The sequence below is a fragment of the Panthera onca genome, chromosome E2 (assembly GCF_046562875.1).
Source record: "Panthera onca isolate mPanOnc1 chromosome E2, mPanOnc1 haplotype 2, whole genome shotgun sequence".
NCBI lineage: Eukaryota > Metazoa > Chordata > Mammalia > Carnivora > Felidae > Panthera > Panthera onca.
In genome coordinates, this window is record NC_138353.1 from 13,142,324 (window position 1) to 13,162,724 (window position 20,401).

Sequence of the window (20,401 nt, forward strand, 5' to 3'; positions counted from 1 at the left end):
TGCAGTCCGCCTGCCCTACGCGCCGCCGTCGCCGCCCTCGGTCCGCACAGAGAGCCGCGAGGCACGCCGGGAAATGGAGTCTGCAAAGGCCTTAGAGCCCACCGCGGGGGATGACGGATCGCGCTGCACGTCAGGAAAGAGTCCTGGGCAAGAAGTCAGCCAACTGTGTCGACTGCGGACTCTGAAGCACATTGGGAAGCGGAGTCAGAGTCGCACACTCACACACTCACTCCATTGCAGCAACTGTGAGCCCTAAATGTGCTTCAAAAATGTAGTCGCAGCCACTCTTTCAGTGAGCTTTGTAGGCCGATGCACGCCGGGAAATGGAGTCCAGACGCTTATTTAGTCTATTGGCCGTGTATGCCGATCCGTGCCAAGTGCACGGTGGGAAATAGAGTCTGCGCCGGTGCATCCGCAGATACCGGACCGTGAAGCAAGCCGGGAAATGGAGTCGTCGCCACGCCCTCACCGCATTGCAGGTGTAACGCGACTTCCAAAGCACGCCGGGAAATGGAGTCCCAGGTACTACCTAAGCCCCAAGTGGACACTGCAATTATGGAGATAGGCTAGGAAATAAAATAGGTACGGCGTTCCTCTGCATCTCCTACGCTATGCCGCAGTCCCTACCGGGAAATGTAGTCAACACCAAGGCTTCAGAGTAGTTGCTACAGTGAACTTTGTGTCTTCTGGGAAATGAAGTTCAAGGCGGCCTCCCCGTTTGACTGAGCGGGAGGGATCTACGAGGAACCCGAAGCATGCTGGGGAATAGTCCAGTCAGGATCCTGACCCTTTGTGAGATGAGACTGCAGAGGCTTGCTGGGAAGTGGAGTCCAGCCGGTACTTTTGGGAAAGCGAGAGCCGAAGGTGAAAGACATCAATCCCCCCGGGAGACTGTAGAGTGTTCAACGCCTCCTTCCCCTCCCCCAGGTCCCAAGAAAGTGACCAAGTCTATCAGGGGCTGCGGGAAAATGGGAGCCCAAACATTCCAAATTCCAAGTTTCCACTAATCAGGGAGGCAAATCCCCAGCAAACGACTTGGGAAACAAAGTTCCTAGTGGTCTCTCAGAACAATAGCCTTCAGATACAATCTAGCTTTTTCTACCAACGTGGGTTGCACCAAGAGGCTGAGAGGAGAATTAAAAGAGGTGAAAAAAGAACTTCTGATTCGAACCCTCTTTCAGCCTTTTGCGTTCTCCCGCTTCCCAAGTTTACAGGATCCAGGAGGGCCCAAATCAAGGAATCAAGGAAGCCGACTGTTAGGAGTAGCCTCAAGTTTTGTGCACTGACTATGTCGCCCTATTTATCGACTAATAAATACCCGGGAGGACTCTATCCCCAAAGGACGCTGGGAAACGGAGTTCGTGTGAGGGTGTGTGTGTGTGTGTGTGTGTGTGTGTGGGTGTGTGTGTGTGTGTGTGTGTGTGTGTGTGTGTCCCGGAAATACTTGGAACTAGAATGAAATCATCTTCAGCCCTCCTGCCTCGTAGAATAATGGGAAATGGAGTCTGTAGACCTTCACTTTAATCTGAGCCAGTGTTCATACTAACTGTCCTGCCCTTTCTAAAGCCTGAAGAAACTTTCATCCACTCGATCTAACTGCAGTTCTCAGCGGACACAGAGCAGACAGACAGTATCGCTCAGGCCTTCTCGGACTACATTAACCAGAAGGCAAAGCGCGGACAGACTTCCGCTCCCTTTTCAATGACTGCAACTGCATTACGAACAGTTCAGAGTCTGGGAGTCGTAGTTTTTCAGCCAAATGGTGGTTGCTGCCCTCTGACGGCAGCTCGAAAAATGAAAAGCAAAAATCTGAATCAAGCAAGCCCCAAGCCTGGGAAATCCTACACTGGACCAACAAGGCCCAAAAGGACAGCGGAGCGGGGCGGGATGGCGGCGGTTACTCAACGGCCAGAATTCATGCGACATGCGCAGTGGACGGCGCGTGGGCAACCGACAGGAGGGGATTGGGGTCGGTGGGAGTCTGAGGGCGACCGTCTGAGGGAATTTTAACAAGATGTTTACAGGGGTGAGAACGTTTGTTGAGGGGTGCTAGGGCAGATTGTCTGTGTCTGTGAGGGGCCTGTGGTGTCCGGAGGTGTCCAGGGGAGTCTGTGAAGTGAAGGGGTCTTACTGGGGACCAGTGGAGAAGTCATAGGGGACTCGAGGTGTCTTTAAAAGGTCTGTGGGATGCCAAGAAACTACTCCAGACTGAGGGACCCGAAGGGGTGAGCAATGTTTAAGAAGCACCAGGAAGGAGAATAGGGCGCCTGGGGCGGCGGGGGGGCGGGGGGGCGGGGCGGGGGTCTGGGGATTATAGGCTTGAAGAGAGTCTCTGAAGGATGAATTAATTGATGAAAAATTGTGAGATCGACAAAGGGCTTTCTACTGGGATGTGGAAGACATCGAGGGTGTGGTCTTGCAGAAATTGAATAGATTTCTAGATTTGGGTGGGTCATTAAAGACTGGCGGAGCTGCTGGAGTTTACAAAACTAAATTCCACCTGTGACACCCCACTAGGTCAGAACTGGGGGCAACAAGTCTGACCTAGAGAGCAGTTCTAAAGCCGAGCACTTCTTTTTTTTTTTTTTAAATATTTTTTTTTCAACGTTTTTTATTTATTTTTGGGACAGAGAGAGACATAGCATGAACGGGGAAGGGGCAGAGAGAGAGGGAGACACAGAATCGGAAACAGGCTCCAGGCTCTGAGCCATCAGCCCAGAGCCTGACGCGGGGCTCGAACTCACGGACCGCGAGATCGTGACCTGGCTGAAGTCGGACGTTTAACCGACTGCGCCACCCAGGCGCCCCAAAAGCCGAGCACTTCTTAATCCATATTGGACCTGGTTAGAGGTGTTCTGAAGGCACTGAAATCGAACTGAGACACTCGTCTGGGTCCTTCCCCCCCTCCCCGCAGTGATAACACCCCCCTTTCTCCATCACACCACCACCACCAGCAACTCAGTTGCATCTATGTTGCCAGGAGACATGCCTCATCCCAACTTCCAGAAATAGCCCAGTGGCCCCCACCCCAGGGAGTGACTTACATCACCCAGGAGAGGGAGCAGTTGCCCGCAGGCTGCCAAGGGAGCCTGGGTTTCCTGCCAGTACCCCAGCCCTGGATCTTCTCTTCACTGCCAATCGACATCATCTGGGACCACCCACCCCGGGCTGGCAGGAAATGAGGGTGAAGCCTGAGTAGATAAGAGTTGCCAGTTCCTTCCCCCTCAGAGTTGCACAGGGTGGGGTTTCTCCATGAAGCCAATCCAACAGGCCTGAGCCCTCAATTCCCACCTCATTTCTTAGCTGTGTGGCCTTGGGGAAACTCCTTCCTCTCTCTGGGCCTCAGGCACCTCACCTGCACTGTAGGGGTTGGGCAGTCTCTAAGGACCCTTTCAGCTTGGATTCCTTCTCCTGGCTCTTTCATCCCTGAATCAAGCTCTCCAGCCTGAACTTCTAGCTTTAGGAGCTCACCTTTCAGATCCTATGATTGAAACCTTTGTCTAGATCCAACTGTCCTGGCCTGAGGAAAAGGAGTTGTTGAAAGCACACAGGCTTCAGAAACAGACCTCATTTAAAGTCCTGGCTGGGGTTAGGGCCTTGGGCAAGTCATTTAACTGAACTGCTTGCCCCCACATTGCTGGGTGTTAGAAATAAAGCACTGCAGCTAACTAGGTATTAGGTACCTGGTACATAGCACGTCGTCGATCAGTAACAACCAGGATTAAGCCTGTCCCTTAACTCGCTGGCAGGGGATGTTCCCTTGCTTTGACAGAGACCGCTGACGTACCTTGCAAGGTCTGCATTTCGAGAGTTGTTGCAGGCCTGTTGCCAAAGTCCCCTTCCAGGCCGTGGGGACACCGACCAGGGAACACACAGAACCAGAAAGGAAAGGCATTTCAGGTGATCAGAAAAGCAAGGACGACAGGGTGGTGGAATCTAAAGCGCTTCCAAGGATAAGCGGATCCCCACAGAATAGGGGAGCTGTCAGAGGGCAAGGGTATGCCTGAGACGTTTATCATCAGGTCCTGGGGGTTATATGCCCCTGAGGTCAGATCATTTTCCAGGCCTCGATTTGACCCATTCGGATAGGGTTAGACCTTCTGGCCATAGATACTTTGGAGAGCCAATCTAGGTTCCCATCTTTCAGAATCAAACAAAGGCTGTGTGTGACCTTTTAGTTGTTGTACCCAACACCCAGGACAGATCACCACATCCAAAGGTCCAAAGTTTTATTGTTTTGAATACATTCTCCAGCAGCCCCCCAACTTCCCTTCCCCCCCCACCCACCCACTGTCCCCAATACAGAATAAGGCTTGACCACAGACCCCCACCCCAGGGGCCCCAGCTAGGAGGCAGAGGGGGCTTCCAGTTTGGTTTCAGGGCACCCCCTTCCCACCCCCCCCCCACCCGCCTGCCTATGGGCTAGTCCTAGGAGCAGCTGGGGGTGAAGGGGTTGGACCAGTGCTGGAATGAGGGGGGAGGAGTGGGAGAGGGATAGCAGGCACTTGTAGAGATTTGTGGCCTATGGGCGGCACCCCTCCCCCTCCTCTGCCCCCCACCCCCCCAACATGGAATTTTTGGTTCATCATATAATGTCCCTCCCTCCCCTGCTGCAACCCTGTGGGGTATGAGAAACCCAGGCACTCAGGGCCCCTGGAGGGGCAGGGAAGGCAGGATCAGGACTGAGGATGGACGAGAGTGGAGAGGGACAGGGACAGGAGGCAGAGAACAGGGAGGGAGACAAGGCTTTTACTTCCTAAGCGATTGTAATAAAAAACGTTCCTGGGCATTGAGGCTGGAGCCTCAGTTCAAATATAAATTCCCCAGAATGGAGGTGGCCCCCTCAACTCCCCCCACCCTACCCCCCCCCCCCCCCACCACTTTGCCTGGAGCTTAGAAACCCACAGATAGGGGAAAGCCCCCAGCCCTGGACACCCACCCACCCTCACCATTAAAAAAAAGAAATTAAAAGTTTTATACAAAACATGGGGCAGGAAAGGGGAGGAGGCAGGGAAGACACCAGAGAGCTGTCCTTACCTCCAGGGCTTGGGGGGGGGGGGGGGGTTAAGGCAGCAAAAGAAGCATGGGAGGTGGGGGGAACAGGGCCCCCTGCCCACAGCCCTCAGGAATCTCGATGCTCCAGAGAGAGCTGGGCTGTAGCGTGCTGGAGGTCAGAGCTCACTCGCCTTGGGGTGAGGGGCCCCCCGGCCTCCCCAGGCCCCTCCCCCCGCACCTTCTTGTCCTCACCCTCATCCTCCAAGCCCCCAGTGGGGCCCCCACCCCCCTCCAGGCGACAGTCTTCACTCCAGCGCCGCTTAAAGCGCAGCTTGAGGGGCATGCACTGGGCTGCCCCAGGTGTCTCGCCGGGCTCGGGCTTGGGGGGCGCAGGTGGGGCACGAGGGGTCTTGAACACCTCCCCATCTTCCTCATCCTCATCGCTGATGTCAGTCACCTCCACTTCCTCAGACTCGCCTTCCGAGATGGGCTCCACCTTGATCTGTGGTGGTGGTGGCGGTGGGGCCAGCGCCCCCGCCCCCTCCGCCAGCCCGCCTGAGCCGCTGCCAATGCCAATGCCACCACTCTTGTCAGCACCCGCTGCAGCCTTCTCCCCAGCTGCCCGCTGCCGGCGTCCCAGCGGGGGTGGCTGGAGCTTAAACTTGAATGGGGAAGAGGAGGAGGAAGAGGAGGACGAGGCTGAGGAGGGGACCGGTGGGGTCTCCGGTGCCATGGGCGGCAGCGGGCACTTGTCAGGGCGCTGGGGCTGGGGCACCACCAGCCCAGGGTAGTGCAGGAAGGCGCGGGGACTGAGGTGGTAGTTGTAGACGCTTTGGGTGTGGGCCTGCAGGTACCGTTTCATGTCCTCAGGGCTAAAGGAGAAATGGGAGCCTCCTCCTGAGCCACTGGGGCCCCCACCACCACTGGGGTACATAGGGCTCAGCGTGGGTGAGGGAGTGTAGGCCAGGTGAGTGGGCGTCATGGGCAGAGCTGGTGAGAGCTGAGGCGGCAGTAGGGAGCCAGGCCCGGCCAGAGGCGACACAGGGAAGGGGCTCAGGGGCTCAGGGCCACCCCGGGGCCGGGGGTAGACTCGGAAGACGCCAGGGTCATGGGGCAGGCGTGCCAGTGGGGGCCCGCGGAAGGCACCCAGCTCTGGAGGGCCTGGCGGTCGGGCCCGGGGGTCCTCTCCCAGTGGCTCTTCCAGCTCTGACGTGCCATCGCTACAGTCACTGACTGAGCCTCGACCCAGGCGTCGGGCCACCACAGCCGAGAAGAGGGAAGATGAGGATGAAGAGCAGGCCGGTGGTGAGCGGGGGTCCTCGGTGGGGGACAGCACCTCGGAGGGCGTTGAGGGAGGGAAGCGGAAGTGGCTGCCACCCGATGGCACTGGTGGGGCGCTCTGGGGCACCGCACCCCCTGGCAGAAGAGGGGAGATGTGGTGTCAAGGCCCTTGGCCCAGCCTGGACATACACACAGACCCTCTGCTTCTTCTGAACCCATGCCCACCAGCCCCATTACTCACCAGCCAGCCCCACATCGATGAAAGGGTAATTAACCAGCACCAGTTTGTTGAAGTTGAACTTGTAGGTGAACCGTTTCCCCTTGGTCTTGTGCAGAATGCGTTTATTGTAATAATAGCTGTGGATGTAGAAACCCATCGAATGATCAGTCAACGGGACCAGAGTCTAGACCCCATTCCTTGACATGCGTTACATGCTGCTCACAAAGGGGGACCAAGAAACCTGGGCCATACAAGAGAAATCAAGTGCCCGGAAGGAATGAAAACTAGCTCTCCCCTCAGGCTTGGGGCCAAACTAGACGCCACACCCAGGACTGTATTCTCTCCGCAGGACACCTCTACACGACAGATAGGCTCAGAGAAGGATTAAGACTTGCCCAAGGTCACACAGCTATGATTTGGCAAAGGATCAAACCCAAAGTCTATTCCCATGGGTTACGGGTTCCCCAACTAGCAGGGGCTATCCATGTCTGCTCAGGGGTCTCTGCCCTCCTCACCGCAGGGCCCGGCTCAGCTTGTCATAATTCATCTGGGGCTTGCACTTGCGGACGCCCCAGAGCCGAGCCACCTCGTCAGGGTCCTTGATGACGAATTCCCCGTAGTCCCCCTGCCAGGCGATGACACCCTGGTATTCCTCCTTCCGCAGCAGCTCCAGGATAAAGTGCCACAGCTGGATCTGCCTTGAGCCAGGGGACGACTCTGGCTTGTAGGCCCAATCTGGGAAGGCAAACCCTGAGGACAGGAGGCAGGGGAGTGGCCCCGGGTCAGGACACAGAGTCCAGGGCTCCAGGTCCCCTCCCGGGGTCCACCCTCCTACCCCACCCTCAACATGGGGAAATCCGTCTCCCCTCCGCCAAGTCAGGACCTGGGTTAGAGGGAGACAGTGTGTGTCTGTGTGTAAGGGGGCTAGACGGGAGCCGGGGGGAAGGGAAGCTGGAGCCTGCTCCAGCGACACCGGGAGAAACAGGAAACCGTCGGCGGCGGGTCCCGGGGCCAGTGCCAGGGGGCCAGGCACCAAGCCAGGCCGGCGGGCAGGGCTGCCAGTGGGGGAGGGGCAGGAAGGGGCACACGTGGCCAGCGGGTTGGGGCGAGCCCCCCCTCAGCCCCCACACTCCCATTCAGGGCCAGTTATACCCCTCCCCCAACCCACCCCACAGTTCCAGTCCCCTCCTGGGAACATAACACTGTCTCCCTCCCAAAACGTATCAGAGCCCTACTCCCACCCCAGGACCTGATGATTTTTTTTTTTTTTTTTTTTTTTTTTTTTTTTTCTTAAAAGGACCAGGAGGAGTGGGGTGGGGTGGCTGGTTGACGATGAGGTCAGCGCTTGCACACACAGAGGCTTCTGTCTTCCCTGGAGAGTGAAACCCAGACTGTCTGCCCCCCCCCCCCGCCCCCCAACGAGCCCTAGACCCTCTGTGCTGCACTGCCCTCCCCAGACCCAGGCACATGGACCCAACCTGGCTGGAAGGCCCCAGCCCAGGCCTGCAGATTGAACAAGCAATGCTACAGCCCGTTCCCCCTTCCGCCTTCTCATCCTCAGCTTCTTCCCTGCCCACCTGCCTACCCGCCCCCAGCATTAACCTTGGGTAGAGGTTGGTGGTGGGCTGGCTGGTCCCTGGAGGGGGTGGGCAGCCTGGGGGGGGGGTCGATGGGGGGGGCTGCGGTTGTTGTCATTTCCCAAACCCCCGGGTAATCAGGGGCCATCAATAATTCAGCACTAGGCAGCCGGTAATGGAGGGGTGGGAGGAGGGAAGGGGAAGAAGAGAAGGAGGGGGAGGCAGGGCAGGGGCCCTGGTGCCACCAGAGGGAGAAGGCCAAGGTGGACAACTAAAATGGGCGGGGTCCCAAGTCACAGTCAGGCTGCACTGGTCAGCCTCTGGCCCCTGGCCCCGGCTCAAGCCTCAGCTCAAGCAGGTACGAACCAGGCCCAGGGCAATGCTGAGCCTCCCTCAAAGACACCACTGCAGTCTGGAATCCAACAGGGGATACTTCCCCTTGGGGACACAGGGGTTCAGCAGTTCCTACTCCCACAGGGACCACCTCTTCTAAATCCAGAGCTGAGTCTATCCCCCACAGCGACCCAGCTTCCTGAGCCCTGGCCTTGGGTAGAATGGGATGGCCAGCATTCCCCTCATAGTCCCTGCCCCATTCAGAAATCCCAGCCTCAAACAAGCCCCTCAGGGCTCCAAGGATACGACCTCCAGCTGGTCACAGAGTCCTATACCAACAACAGCCCCTGCTCCATTCAGAAGTGACAGCCCCTGACAATGCCTTCCTTAGATCACAGCATCCATATAGCCCCATTCTCCTCTCTTTAGGAATCCAGGTGTTCATCCCATTATCCTCACCCTGCTGGAGAATGCAGGTCCCAGGGTCTTCTTCAGAGGCCAGAGGCCCTTGAGAACCCAAGTGACCAAATCACTAGCTCCATGGACCCTCTACCTCCTCCAAAATGCTCCTACCCCCCACTCAGAGCACCAAGCTCCGTGCTTCTCCTACCTAAGCTCCAATCTGGTTCTCAGACCCAAAAGGGGGGGTGGGGGGCAAAGCCCCTGAGACACTAGTCTGGGGTTGGGGGTGTACTGACTTTCACCCTCCCCCCAAATTAAAGCCACCCTTTCCAGCCCACCCGCCCCAGCCTCCTTGTCCCGGTAACCAGGCAACGTGTGTGCAGCGACAGTCCTGGGAGCGGGGGAGCAGGAGGCTAAAAATAAACTTTGCAGAAGAGGAGTGAGAGAGACTACATGCAACACAAAGGGAACTCGGAAGGGAGGTGGGGGGCTCTGGAAAGGCCTCAAGCTGCATTCCGGGGGCTGTCCCAGGCTGCCTTGTTAACCCCCCCTTCCCTGACCAAGCTCCCTCTGGGGCTAGGACCCTGGATCCCAACCCAGGCAGGGACTTCCCCACTCCCAGGACCACCCCTACCAGGCTTTCCTCTTCGGACATGGCATACATGAGGGCCTGTTCCTGGCTTTGGGGGGAGAAGAAGAGCGGGGGTGACGTCAGGGTGTCTCAATGGGGCTCTGTTCCCCAGGCCTTGGAGCCAGGAGCCAGGCACGGGCAAGGGGAGCATGTGTGAGTGTGTGTTGTGTATGGGTCCACGTGCTTAAACAGGGAACCACCGGGCCTGCACCAAGAAAGCTTGGGGGAGAGGACCTCTGGAGCATGGGGGACAGTGATAGAAGGAGCAAGCAGCTGACACTGAGAGAGGGGCTCAAGACACTTTGAGACAGGGTGGAGAGGTAGCAGCAGACAGACAGGAAGGGCTGGGATGGCAGGGACCCAGAAGGCACACCTGGGTCCCACAGAGGTGGGGTAGGGATTCTCCTAGACAGACTGGAAACCTGGGGGGTGGGGGGCATAACTCCTGGGCACCCCCCAAATTCACATGACTGGCCAAACTTTTTTTTAAAGAGACTATGGGGGTCGGAAGGGAGTGGTGGTGGTAGAGGAAGAGCACGCCGACCTCCTGGGGGGCCCTGCCACCTCCCCCACACTCCAGGCAGCCCTCGGTGGCGCCAGAGCCGGGAAGAAAACAGGAAGTGGGAAACAGCCGCGGCAGAGAGGAGAGGGGCCGGGATGGAGGATCGGATGGAGGGGCGTGCAGACGGACAGACGCACCGATGGACCGATCGGGAGGCCATTCCAGGCCCCCGCCCCTTCCCCCAGGCGGAGAACCCACACGCGGCTCGGCCCCAAGACAGGGTTAGGGGAGCGGCCCAGCCGGTCCCACCAGGCAAAGGCCCGTAGCAGGGAGGGAAGACGAGGCGGGGTTGTCTGGGCTCCTAGGCCCCCTCCTCGGGCGAGAAGAGGCTCTTGCTGCCCCCAAGGCCCAGCAGCCCTGGAGCCTGTGGGAGCCAGAGAGTATGTGGGACGCACGTGACTGACCCTACAGCACTCCGCACCCCTGCCCCACCCCCCTGCCCCCCTCCTCGGCCCCAATCCCCAGGCGCCGGAGCCCGGCTCGGAGCCCTTTAAGAGCCGCCCCCACCCGCCGAGCGGGGGGGCGGGGTGGGTGGGCCGGTCGGGGCACACACCCGCACACAGGAGCCCTAGCCGCGGCCGCCGCCGGGGGAAGGAAACAAGTTTGAACAGCGGCGCCCGGCCCCCTTCCCCCTCCCCCGTCCCCGCCCCGGGCCGGATTCCGACGGGGTAGACGGGCAGGGGGCGGCTGGGACCCCTCCCCCCAGCGCGCTCGGGCGCAAAGTCCAGCCCGCGCGAGCCCGGGGGCGGCGGGGGAGGGGAAGGGGGAAAGTCCGAGTGGGAGGGGGGTTAATCCCGCTGCCCCCCGCCCGCCGACAGGGGGGGAGGGGAACCTTGGCCCCTTAAGGAGGAGCAAGTTGGCGGGGAAGAGGGGGGCGGAGGGAAAAGACGGCCGGTTGAAAGAGAAGAGCTGGATGAGGGAGGGGGGGCGAAGGGGGAGCCTCCGCGTCCCCCCCACCTTCCCCACCCTCCTCCACCCCGGGGCCCCGGCAGCGCGGGAGGAGGGTACCCAGGTCTCCCCGGAGCCACCTTAAAGCCGCGCGTTCTAAGGTCGGAAACAAAAAGTTCCTTTTTCGAACGTTCGGGCTGCGCTTTGGAACTTTGCGACTCGGCGCGGGCGGGGGAGCGAGGAGCCGGCGGAGACGGGCGGGGGAGGGGCGGCGCAGCCCGGACCCCGAGTCCTGGGCTCCCCAATCACGCCCTCCTTCTAGAAACCATCCCGTATCCCCTCTAAGCCGGTGCGGGGCACGCGCCGCGGTGAAGGTCATGGGCCGGACCGCGCAGCGCAGAACCGGGAATAGCGGGCCCCGTGGACAGCCCCCCCCACGCCCCGCACACGTCCCGGCCCCCAGAGTGCAACGTGACAGAGCGGCGGGGAGGGACCCCGCCACCCCCGTGATCCCGGGAGTGGGGGAGAACCCAGTTCTCGGAGTCCAGTAGGGAGAGGACCAGGACTCGCAGCGCCCACACCACTCCGCCCGGACCCAGAAATTGGGGGTCCCATGCAGCACCCCTCGCTCGCGCCACGAGAAGCAACAGGTCTCGAGTGCTTGGGGTCCCCCCAGAACTGGGGATCACTCCGGCTGCCCCGGAACCCTTCAGCCCCCCCCAAAGTTTCTCTGCCTGGTTTCCCCGGGCAACAAGTCTCCCCCACACGTGCTGCCCCCGCCCCCACCTGTGTCCGCCGGGGTCTTCATGCTGGGGGGCCCGGGGCTAGGCGCCCCGACTCCGGGCCGCAGCTCCCGGCGCCCGCGCTGCCCCGTCCCGTCCCGCGCCCGTCGGGCCGCCCTCGGCGCTTCACCCGGCCTCGCCTCTCAGAGCCTCTCCCCTCCCCGCCGCCGCCTCCCGGGTTAATATCGCACTCCGGGGCCGGGACGCCCACGCCCCCCGGCCGGCGACGTCACCGCCGCGTCGCCATGGAGACACTGCGCCCGCCCCCTCCCCGCGCACTCACACACACACATACACACACGCGCGCACGCACGCACACACACACACACACATACACACACACACACACTCGCCGGCGCGCAGCCACTGAGGACCGGCCGGCTCTGGGCTTAAAGGGGCCGCGCGACAGGGGAGGAAGGAAGAAGGGGGTGGGGGTGGGATAGGGTCCTGGGGGTCATGACCCTTTTCCGAGGCTCCTAGTCTGCAGATAACTTAAGTCCTCCGTGCTCGTGACCTGTCGCCCCTCCTCCTCTCCTGCCCACTGCGGATCCAGAGTTTCTTTTGGGAGCTTGTAAGTGGGGGGGGGGGGGGGGGCTCTGGAAGGGGTCAAAAACTTTTGAAAGGCATGGACCTTTCGAGAGGGGCAGAATCTTCACTGCAGGGGGGCAGGTCAGGACCTTGGAGAATGATCAAGACCACATTTCTCACCCTGGCCTTACCCTGCCCCCCCCCCCCCACACAGCCCTGAGCCTGAATGGGGGCAGCTGTCCAGGGGTGGGGTGGAATGGGTGGGAATCATTTCCCAGCATCGGAAATGGGGAGGCGGCTGTGCCCTCCGCTCCTCCGGGATGGGGTCTTGGCCTTCCAGATAGCCCCAATCCCAGCTGGGGAGGAAGTGACCAAAGAGAATGCATTTGGGAGCATCCCACCCCCCCCCCCAACTCCATCCCCACGCTGCAGCTGTCCTGGGGACACAGCCGGCGCCGGAGGTACCCCCACCTCCACCACCAGGGCAGGGGGTTCCGGAGGTGGGCCAGGATGCGAGGGGGCGACCAAAGTCTGAACAAATGTGCTCCCAAGGGGCACTGGTGGGTCGCCAGGAGAGAGGAAGGTAGGGCTTAAGGATGAAGACCAGTGCGTAGGGCAGTGCTAAGTCTGTTCTCCGCAGCTGGGAGGGATGGATGGAGCCTGAGGCTTCAGGAAACAGGAAATAAGCGCTGATCTGACGGCTAGCGGGAGCCGGCAGCAGGGTAGAGGGCAAATAGAAGCAATATCCACAGACCGAGCCCGAAGACAGAGTTTCAGAGAAGACTCTTGAGGTACCACAGGAGGGGAATATTGCAGGGTGGGGGTGAGGCTCAGAGAAACTGAAACAGAAAATGGGCAGGGAGAGACAAGCCACAGGGTGGGAAGGCCAGGAGGGTGACTCTGGCTTCTTAGGGCTTCAACCCTTTGCTGGGTGCCTAGATGCATTAGAGCAGTCCCCTAACCAGTGCCTCAGAAGTCTCTAGCCTCTTCCTCCGTAGAGACCAGAGCCTCCCGGGGAAAGCATCACCTCCCTGGGGAATTATGTAACCTTGCCTACGGACAGTGCTGCTCCCCCACGGATATTGTAACCCTCTGGGAGCAGTGTGGTCCAGCAATAATAATCACCATCATTGTTATTATAACAGCTCCCGAATTCCTAGCGCTCATGATGTGCCAGGCACTGGGCCAAGCATTGTCTGGGGCATCTTGTCATTTGATGCTCACAAAATCCCAAAGTGGGAAATTGCTATTGTTATCCCCACTTACAGATTAAGAAGGTGAGGCTCGGAGGGGAAATCAGTCCGTCAAAGTCCTACAGCCAGGAAGTGTTGGAGTCAGGATTTAAACTTAGACCTATCCAATTTGAAACCACATCCTTCACCATCAGCTTTACTGACACCTTTACTGTCTACCTCCCCTCAGAAAAAGACAATGCAAAGTTTCAACAATAATAGGTCTGTAACAACTTTAGTGATCCCATACTCCCACCAACAAGACAAAGATGGGGGTTGCAACCCTAACTTTGCTACTTCTTGTCTGTGACATAGAGCAAGTGAATTTTCCTCTTTGAGCCCCAACTTCCCCATCTGTAAAATGGGGATATTATTAGACCCTACATGACCAGGTTGTTGTAAGAAATTGGGGATATGAAGTAAGTATGTAGTAAATACTGGTAATAAATTATTAGCAGAATGAGCTATATACCCTGTGGATAATGTAAGCACCCCTTACCCTACAGACTCCAACTAGATAATAAATACAGGGTACTGACAGTGTGAAATTGCCTTTTTTTTTTTTTTTTTTTTTTTTTTTTTTAAGAGGGAGAGAGTGAGCACATGTGCATGCAAGCCAAAGTTCAGCTCAGGTCATGATCTCACAGTTCATCCGTGAGATTGAGCCCTGCGTGGGGCTCTGTGCTGACAGCTCAGAACCCGGAGCCTCCTTTGGATTCTAAGTCTCCCTCTCTCTCTGCCCCTCCCCTGCTTGAACTCTATCTCTCTCTGTCTCGCAAAAAAAATAAAAAATAAATAAAAGTTGAAGAGTCATACGCTCAACCGACTAAGCCACCCAGGCACAACTCTCCCCCCCTTTTTTAAAATAGGGAACAATTCACAAATTTGAGTGTCACCCTTGTGCAGGGCCCATGAGTCTAACCCTCTCTGTATCATCCCAGAAATTGCCTCTTAATGGCAGAAGTCCCACCCTGACCCAGTTGCATAACTCAGTCCTGCTGTTCCTATGAAATACAATCATGGGTAGCGGGCAGGCATCATGGTAGAGACTGAGCCGTCAGAGAGAGTGGGAGTCCCTGGTGAAAATCCCCCCTGAGTAGTGTGACCTCTGGCGGTTTATGAAAACCTATCCACAGATCATGTAACCTCCAGGGGGTCAATGTGACTCTACCACAGAAGTGTGGACCCTCTTGGATAGTTCACTTGCCTTGTGAACACTGAGAGCCAATCAGGGAAGGTGAACCGCACCGTTACTGTATGAAACACTCGCATATCACAAACTTGGCAGAGAGACTATTCGTCACCACTGGTCATTCCTTAAAGGCATGCCGTCCAGTGAAGGCATATGGAAGGCCATATCAATTCCAGTGAACAAGGGGACACTTCCTTCCACCCTCTCATTCCCTGTGGGAAAACTCCACCTGAAGGCCCCCGAAGCTAAGTGAAAAGTGCAACCTCTCATAGACCTAAGACATGCCTACAGTGAACAGTGTAATTCTCCAGGGAGAAAACAACTCTGTCCAGACAGTGGAAGACACCCTCACTCCCATGGACATAGTTCTTGTTCCAAGTTACTGTCCTGACAGTAGATGACATTTATGCTGTTGTCAGGCTAAGGCATGGACAGAACCTATCTATCCCCACGCTTCTGGAAAGAAAACCGTATGGGCGATAATCATTGTCACAACCTACCCATCACCTATAACAAGCAACAAGGGGCCATTACTACTCTTTGAACACTGTAGTTCCCTTAGAAATAATATAAGCCACCATATATAGAGACTGTAGCCACCTAAACAGTGTGACTACTCCCAAACAAAAAATGTAATAACCCCATTAGCGTATCACCCTTCTTCAGCCCCCTACTTGAAATGCTGAAGGGTTCCGGGGCTCAGAGCTGGGTCCCCCTCTTCCCTCCTCCATCTGTTGCTGGTTCCCTTAGTGATCTCTATCAGCCCCATGGTTTCACATGCCACCTCTGTGCTGATCACACCCAAATCTTTTTCCTCCAGCATAGGACTCACCACTGGCTTCCCAATCTCACACATCAAACTGCCTCACCAGCGCTTCCATTTTGATTTCTCAAGTTTGCCAAGTCAAAATGGTTTCCCTGAGCTCCCCAAAACTGTCCCCACCCCAGTCTCCCCCATCTTGGGAACCTGAAACACCATTTTGCAAGTTGCCCTGGCTGAATTCCTTGGTGTCATCTTTGACCCCTTTCTGTCACCCATCACCCAGTCTGAAGGGAACTCCCATATATGCTCTACCTTCAACTGTTTTTTTTTTTTTTTTAATTTTTTTTTCAACATTTTTTATTTATTTTTGGGACAGAGAGAGACAGAGCATGAACGGGGGAGGGGCAGAGAGAGAGGGAGACACAGAATCGGAAACAGGCTCCAGGCTCCGAGCCATCAGCCCAGAGCCTGACGCGGGGCTCGAACTCACGGACCGCGAGATCGTGACCTGGCTGAAGTCGGACGCTTAACCGACTGCGCCACCCAGGCGCCCCTACCTTCAACTGTTTCAAAATCAGCTACTATTCGGGGCGCCTGGGTGGCTCAGTCAGTTAAGCGTCCGACTTCAACTTAGGTCACGATCTCGCGGTCTGTGAGTTCAAGCCCCACGTCGGGCTCTGGGCTGATGGCTCAGAGCCTGGAGTCTGCTTCGGATTCTGTGTCTCCCTCTCTCTCTCTGACCCTCCCCTGTTCATGCTCTGTCTCTCTCTGTCTCAAAAATAAATGTTAAAAAAAAATTTCAAAATCAGCTACTCTTCACCATCACCACCCCACTGATCTGGGCACTCCTCGCTGGCCTCCTGGCTGCCACTTGTGCCCCACCTACAGCTAGAGGGGTTCTAGTAAATCAGATGATATCCCTTTGCTGCCCCAAATCCTCTGTTCACTGGGAATAAAAGCCAACTCCCTGAAGTGGCCAGCAAGGCTCTTCCTCCCTGCCCTCACCTCCCACCTTTCCCCTCCATTTCCTTGCCAGCCGCACTCCAGTCTCTGTGCTATTTCTTCAACAGGCCAGGCATATGCCTGCCTCAGGGATTTTGCCTGTGCTGTTCCATCTGCCTGGAAGGCTTTTCCTGCGGAAGTCTGCATAGCTCTGCCCTTCGTCCCCTTCAGGGTTTTACTCAGAAACCACCTTCCCAATAAGCCCTACCTGACCACTCTCTTTCTTTTCTTTTTCTTTTTTTCTTTTCTTTTTTCCCCTTTCCTTTCCTTTTTTCTTTTCTTTTCTCTTCTCTAAGTAGGCATCATGCCCAGCACAGAGCCCAACTCAGGGTTTGAACTCATGACCCCAAGACCCGAACTGAGATTGAGTCAGAAACTCGGGGTGCCTGCGTGGCTCAGGAGGTTAAGCGTCTGACTTGGGCTCAGGTCATGATCTTGCAATATATGAGTTTAAGCCTTGCGTCAGGCTCTGTGCAGACAGCTTAGAGCCTGGAACCTGCTTCAGATTCTGTGGCACTTTCTCTCTCTCTCTCTCTCTCTCAAATAAATAAACTAAAAAAAAAAAAGAGTCAGAAACTCAACTGACTGAGCCACCCAGGTGCTCCTGACCACTCTGTTTTAAATTGAAGCCCCCTTCCTGGACCCCTATGTCCCTTCTATGCACTATTTTTCTCCATTGCACTTATCCTCATGTGGCATGTATTTCTGAAATGTATTTGCTCTTCCTCTGAATCCCCCCTCTGTAATATCAGCTCTACGAGGGTAGTGATTTTTGCCTGTGTTGTTACCTACTGTGTCCCCAGAGCCTGGCACAATGCCTGGCAATCTAGAATGAATGAATAAGTTCATCTCTGGATAGTGAATCCCCATGTACCCAATGTAATACCAATAAATGTAGCCCCATACACACGGAGAAACTCTCATGGACAGCTGATGCCAACTCAACCCCCTAAAGAGTGTCAACCCCATTGTGGACCCCGTATACAAGGAAAAACTGTGCAAAGGTGTGCTTGTCCTACTGAAGGTCAGCTCCACAAAGAAAGGGATTTGATCTGTTTTCTTCACTGCTCTACACCAAGGGCCTACCCCAAGTTTGGCCATAGAACAGTCTGCTAATACATATCTGCTAAAATGAACTGAGTCCATGTACACTGGTATAAGCCCACAATCAGAGTCCGTCTTACAGACAGAACCAAGTCCATAACTGATATAAACTCCCATTTGCGGGGTGGCTCTCGCATGGATAGTGTAAACCCCGGATAGTGCCTGCTCAAACACAGCGTGAACCCCAGCAGAGGCAGCACGACCCTCATAAACCTCATACAGACAGGGTAGCCCTCATAAATGACCCAAGTCCCATCCAACAGCACAGTCTTCATAAACTTTGTGAGCCTCGTATACAAAGGCAACCCATGTAAACGGTGTAACCCCGTATAGGTGGTGTAACTTCCATAAACAGCGTGAGCCCCATATACGTGGTGAGACAGCAAATAAACAAGGTGGGCCCCCTCTACAAATAGCATGTTCCCTCATTAGCGTGCTCTACCCTAGAGGCAACATGGCCCGTTTAACATTGTGTGAATTCCTCCATCAACAGGGTCAGCTCCTACAACCTGTGTAAACCTGTATGCACAGTGGAGACAAGCACATAAATAGGGTCATTTCTGTAACCAGTGTGACTTTTCATGTGAACAGTGTAGCGCCGTCGTCACCTGGCCTCATGAGTGTAACCCAAGGACACTGGGCCCCCATGTGGACAGTGCCACCTCAGGGGAGCACTCTGTGAGCAGTGTAAGGACTTAACAATGGTTCCAATACACCTCGGTGTCACTATGTCAGTTTTATTAAGTCATTGATAATGTAGCCCGAAACCCCATGTTCCATTTAAACTCCCCGGGCCTTTGTAACAACCATCATAAAATTCTATTATCCACCCTCCTCCTAAAAATCCTAATTCTCCCATAAAAAGTTACACAACTGGGATGCCTGGGTGGCTCAGTCGATTAAGCATCCAAACTTTGGCTCAGGTCATAATCTTGCAGTTCGTTGGTTTGAGCCCCATGTTGGGCTCTGTATTGACAGCTCAGAGCCTGGAGCCTGTTTGGGTTTCTGTCTCTCTCTCTCTCTCTCTCTCTCTCTGCCCCTCCCAGTCTTGTGCTCTCTCTCTCTCTCTCTCTCTCCAAAATAAATAAACATTAAAAAAGAAAGTTATGGAACTGGGGCGCCCAGGGGGCTCAGTTGGTTAAGCGACCGACTCTTGGTATGGCTCAGGTCATGATCTCGCAGTTAGTGAGTTTGAGCCCCACACCGGACTCTGTGCTGACAGCGTGGAGCCTGCTTGAGATTCTCTCTCTCTCCCTCTCTCTCTGTCCCTCCCTGCTCAGGCTCTCTCTCTCTCTCTTTCTAAATAAAAATAAATAAACTTTATTTAAAAAGTTACCTAACTTCCCTGCAGCACACACAGGTATGAGGACAGGATGACTCCCCAGAGGGTAGTATAACTTGTCATGAACACTGAGGCCCCAAATAAAGACCCAGAAATGGTGAATTAATTCCTAAGTGGCAGGGATTTCCCGGGGCCCAGCACAGGATAGGGCACATAAAAACTGCCACTTCTAGGGGCACGCGTGGCTCAGTCGGTTAAGCATCTGGCTCTTGATTTCAGCTCAAGTCACGATCTCATTGATTGTAGGATCGAGCCCTGTGTGGAGCCTGCTTGGGATTCTCTGTCGGCCCCTCCCCCACTTCTCAAAAAGAAATAAATGAACATTAAAAGGGGCACCTGGGTGGCTCAGTTGTGTGCCGACTTTGGCTCAGGTCATGACCTTGCGGTTCATAGGTTCAAGCCCCATGTTGGGCTCTGTGCTGACAGCTCAGAGGCTGGAGCCTGCTTCAGATTCTGTGTCTCCCTCTCTCTCTACCCCTCCCCTGCTCACACACTCTCTCTCTCTCTCTCTCTCTCTCTCTCTCTCTCAAAATAAATACATAAACACACAAACATTAAAAAAAATCGCCACTCCTATTTACTGAGCACTTACTATATACAAGACCCTGGACCTGGACTCGGCATCTCATTTCATCATCACGTCAACTTTATCAGGTAGGTACACCGATGATCCCCATTTTTCAGATGAGAACAGTGAGACTCAGAGAGGTTCCAGGCCCACGCTAAACATTGTTACAGCTGGGACATCAAGTGCTAGACCACGGTGCCTCCTGATAGCTCGGCAAATGCTCCAGAGATAGGCCAAGCCCTGGAATCCTTTCAAACACTTCCGCCACCACCACTACCAGCACCACGAGCAGCACACACGTACGAAGTGTGCAGAAGGTGGCCAGTTAAGACTGAGGCAGCATAAACCCTTCAGGTAGTGATAACCCCCTGGATACCAACAATCACGACAATAGCTAAGATCTTTGCGGGTTTACTCTGCTGGAGCCACTTGTCCCAAATGCCTTGCACATCTAAATTCATCATAACCCTAGGCCAAGGGCTATCCGTTTGTTTGTTTGTTTTTAATTATCCCCATACAGATGCAGAAATGGAGGCACAGAGGGATTAAATGGCTTGCCCGAAGTCACACAGCCAGAGAAGAAGCCCAGCTGGGTTTGACCCCAGTAGCCTGGCTAAGCCTGTATTATCCCGCTTCCGGCAACATCACCCCCCACCTTGCAGGACAGTGTAATGTCAATGAACCGTGTACTAAGTTAATTACATTTTATGTAATTCTCTCAGGGGCAGGGTACTATGCGCACCTTTCCTTGATGACAGGATGACGGGAAAAATAGGCCCTTGGACGGTGTGAATTCCCACAGACAGGTCTCCTTTGTGCATGGTGTAACTCCAACAAGCAGTGAGGATTCCTGTGTGAACACTGTAAACTGACCACAGCCAAGACGATCCTGAAGGGACAGGAGAGGCTCCCTTTCCCTACATCAGAGGGCTCCCTGGGCAGGGTGAGTTCCTTCGCGGACAGTGCACACCTCCCTCCCCACTGACAGGCTAACTCTCC

The 20,401-nt window shown here is 55.7% G+C and overlaps 1 protein-coding gene and 1 pseudogene across 1 annotated transcript; both read right to left on the reverse strand.

Annotated features, from left to right (window-relative positions):
* Positions 1-4,212: 4,212 nt before the first annotated feature.
* On the reverse strand, positions 4,213-11,854 carry ERF (ETS2 repressor factor). Its single transcript, XM_060651252.3, has 4 exons — positions 11,676-11,854; positions 7,012-7,246; positions 6,518-6,633; positions 4,213-6,411 (listed from the first exon to the last, which is right to left on the reverse strand). The coding sequence occupies exons 1-4, from the start codon at positions 11,695-11,697 to the stop codon at positions 5,123-5,125; spliced, it is 1,662 nt and encodes a 553-aa protein (XP_060507235.1). The 5' UTR covers positions 11,698-11,854; the 3' UTR covers positions 4,213-5,122.
* Positions 11,855-14,292: 2,438 nt separating this feature from the next.
* LOC132674659 (U6 spliceosomal RNA) lies at positions 14,293-14,391 on the reverse strand (annotated as a pseudogene).
* Between the last annotated feature and the right edge of the window lie 6,010 nt (positions 14,392-20,401).

Excerpts from the sequence above, each read along its gene's own strand:
- ERF (XM_060651252.3), bottom strand. The coding sequence starts at position 11,697 with ATGAAGACCCCGGCGGACACAG. Across the intron at positions 7,247-11,675 it reads GAAGACCCCGGCGGACACAG|GGTTTGCCTTCCCAGATTGG; the intron begins GTGGGGGCGGGG and ends TCCTGTCCTCAG. Across the intron at positions 6,634-7,011 it reads AAGCTGAGCCGGGCCCTGCG|CTATTATTACAATAAACGCA; the intron begins GTGAGGAGGGCA and ends CTACATCCACAG.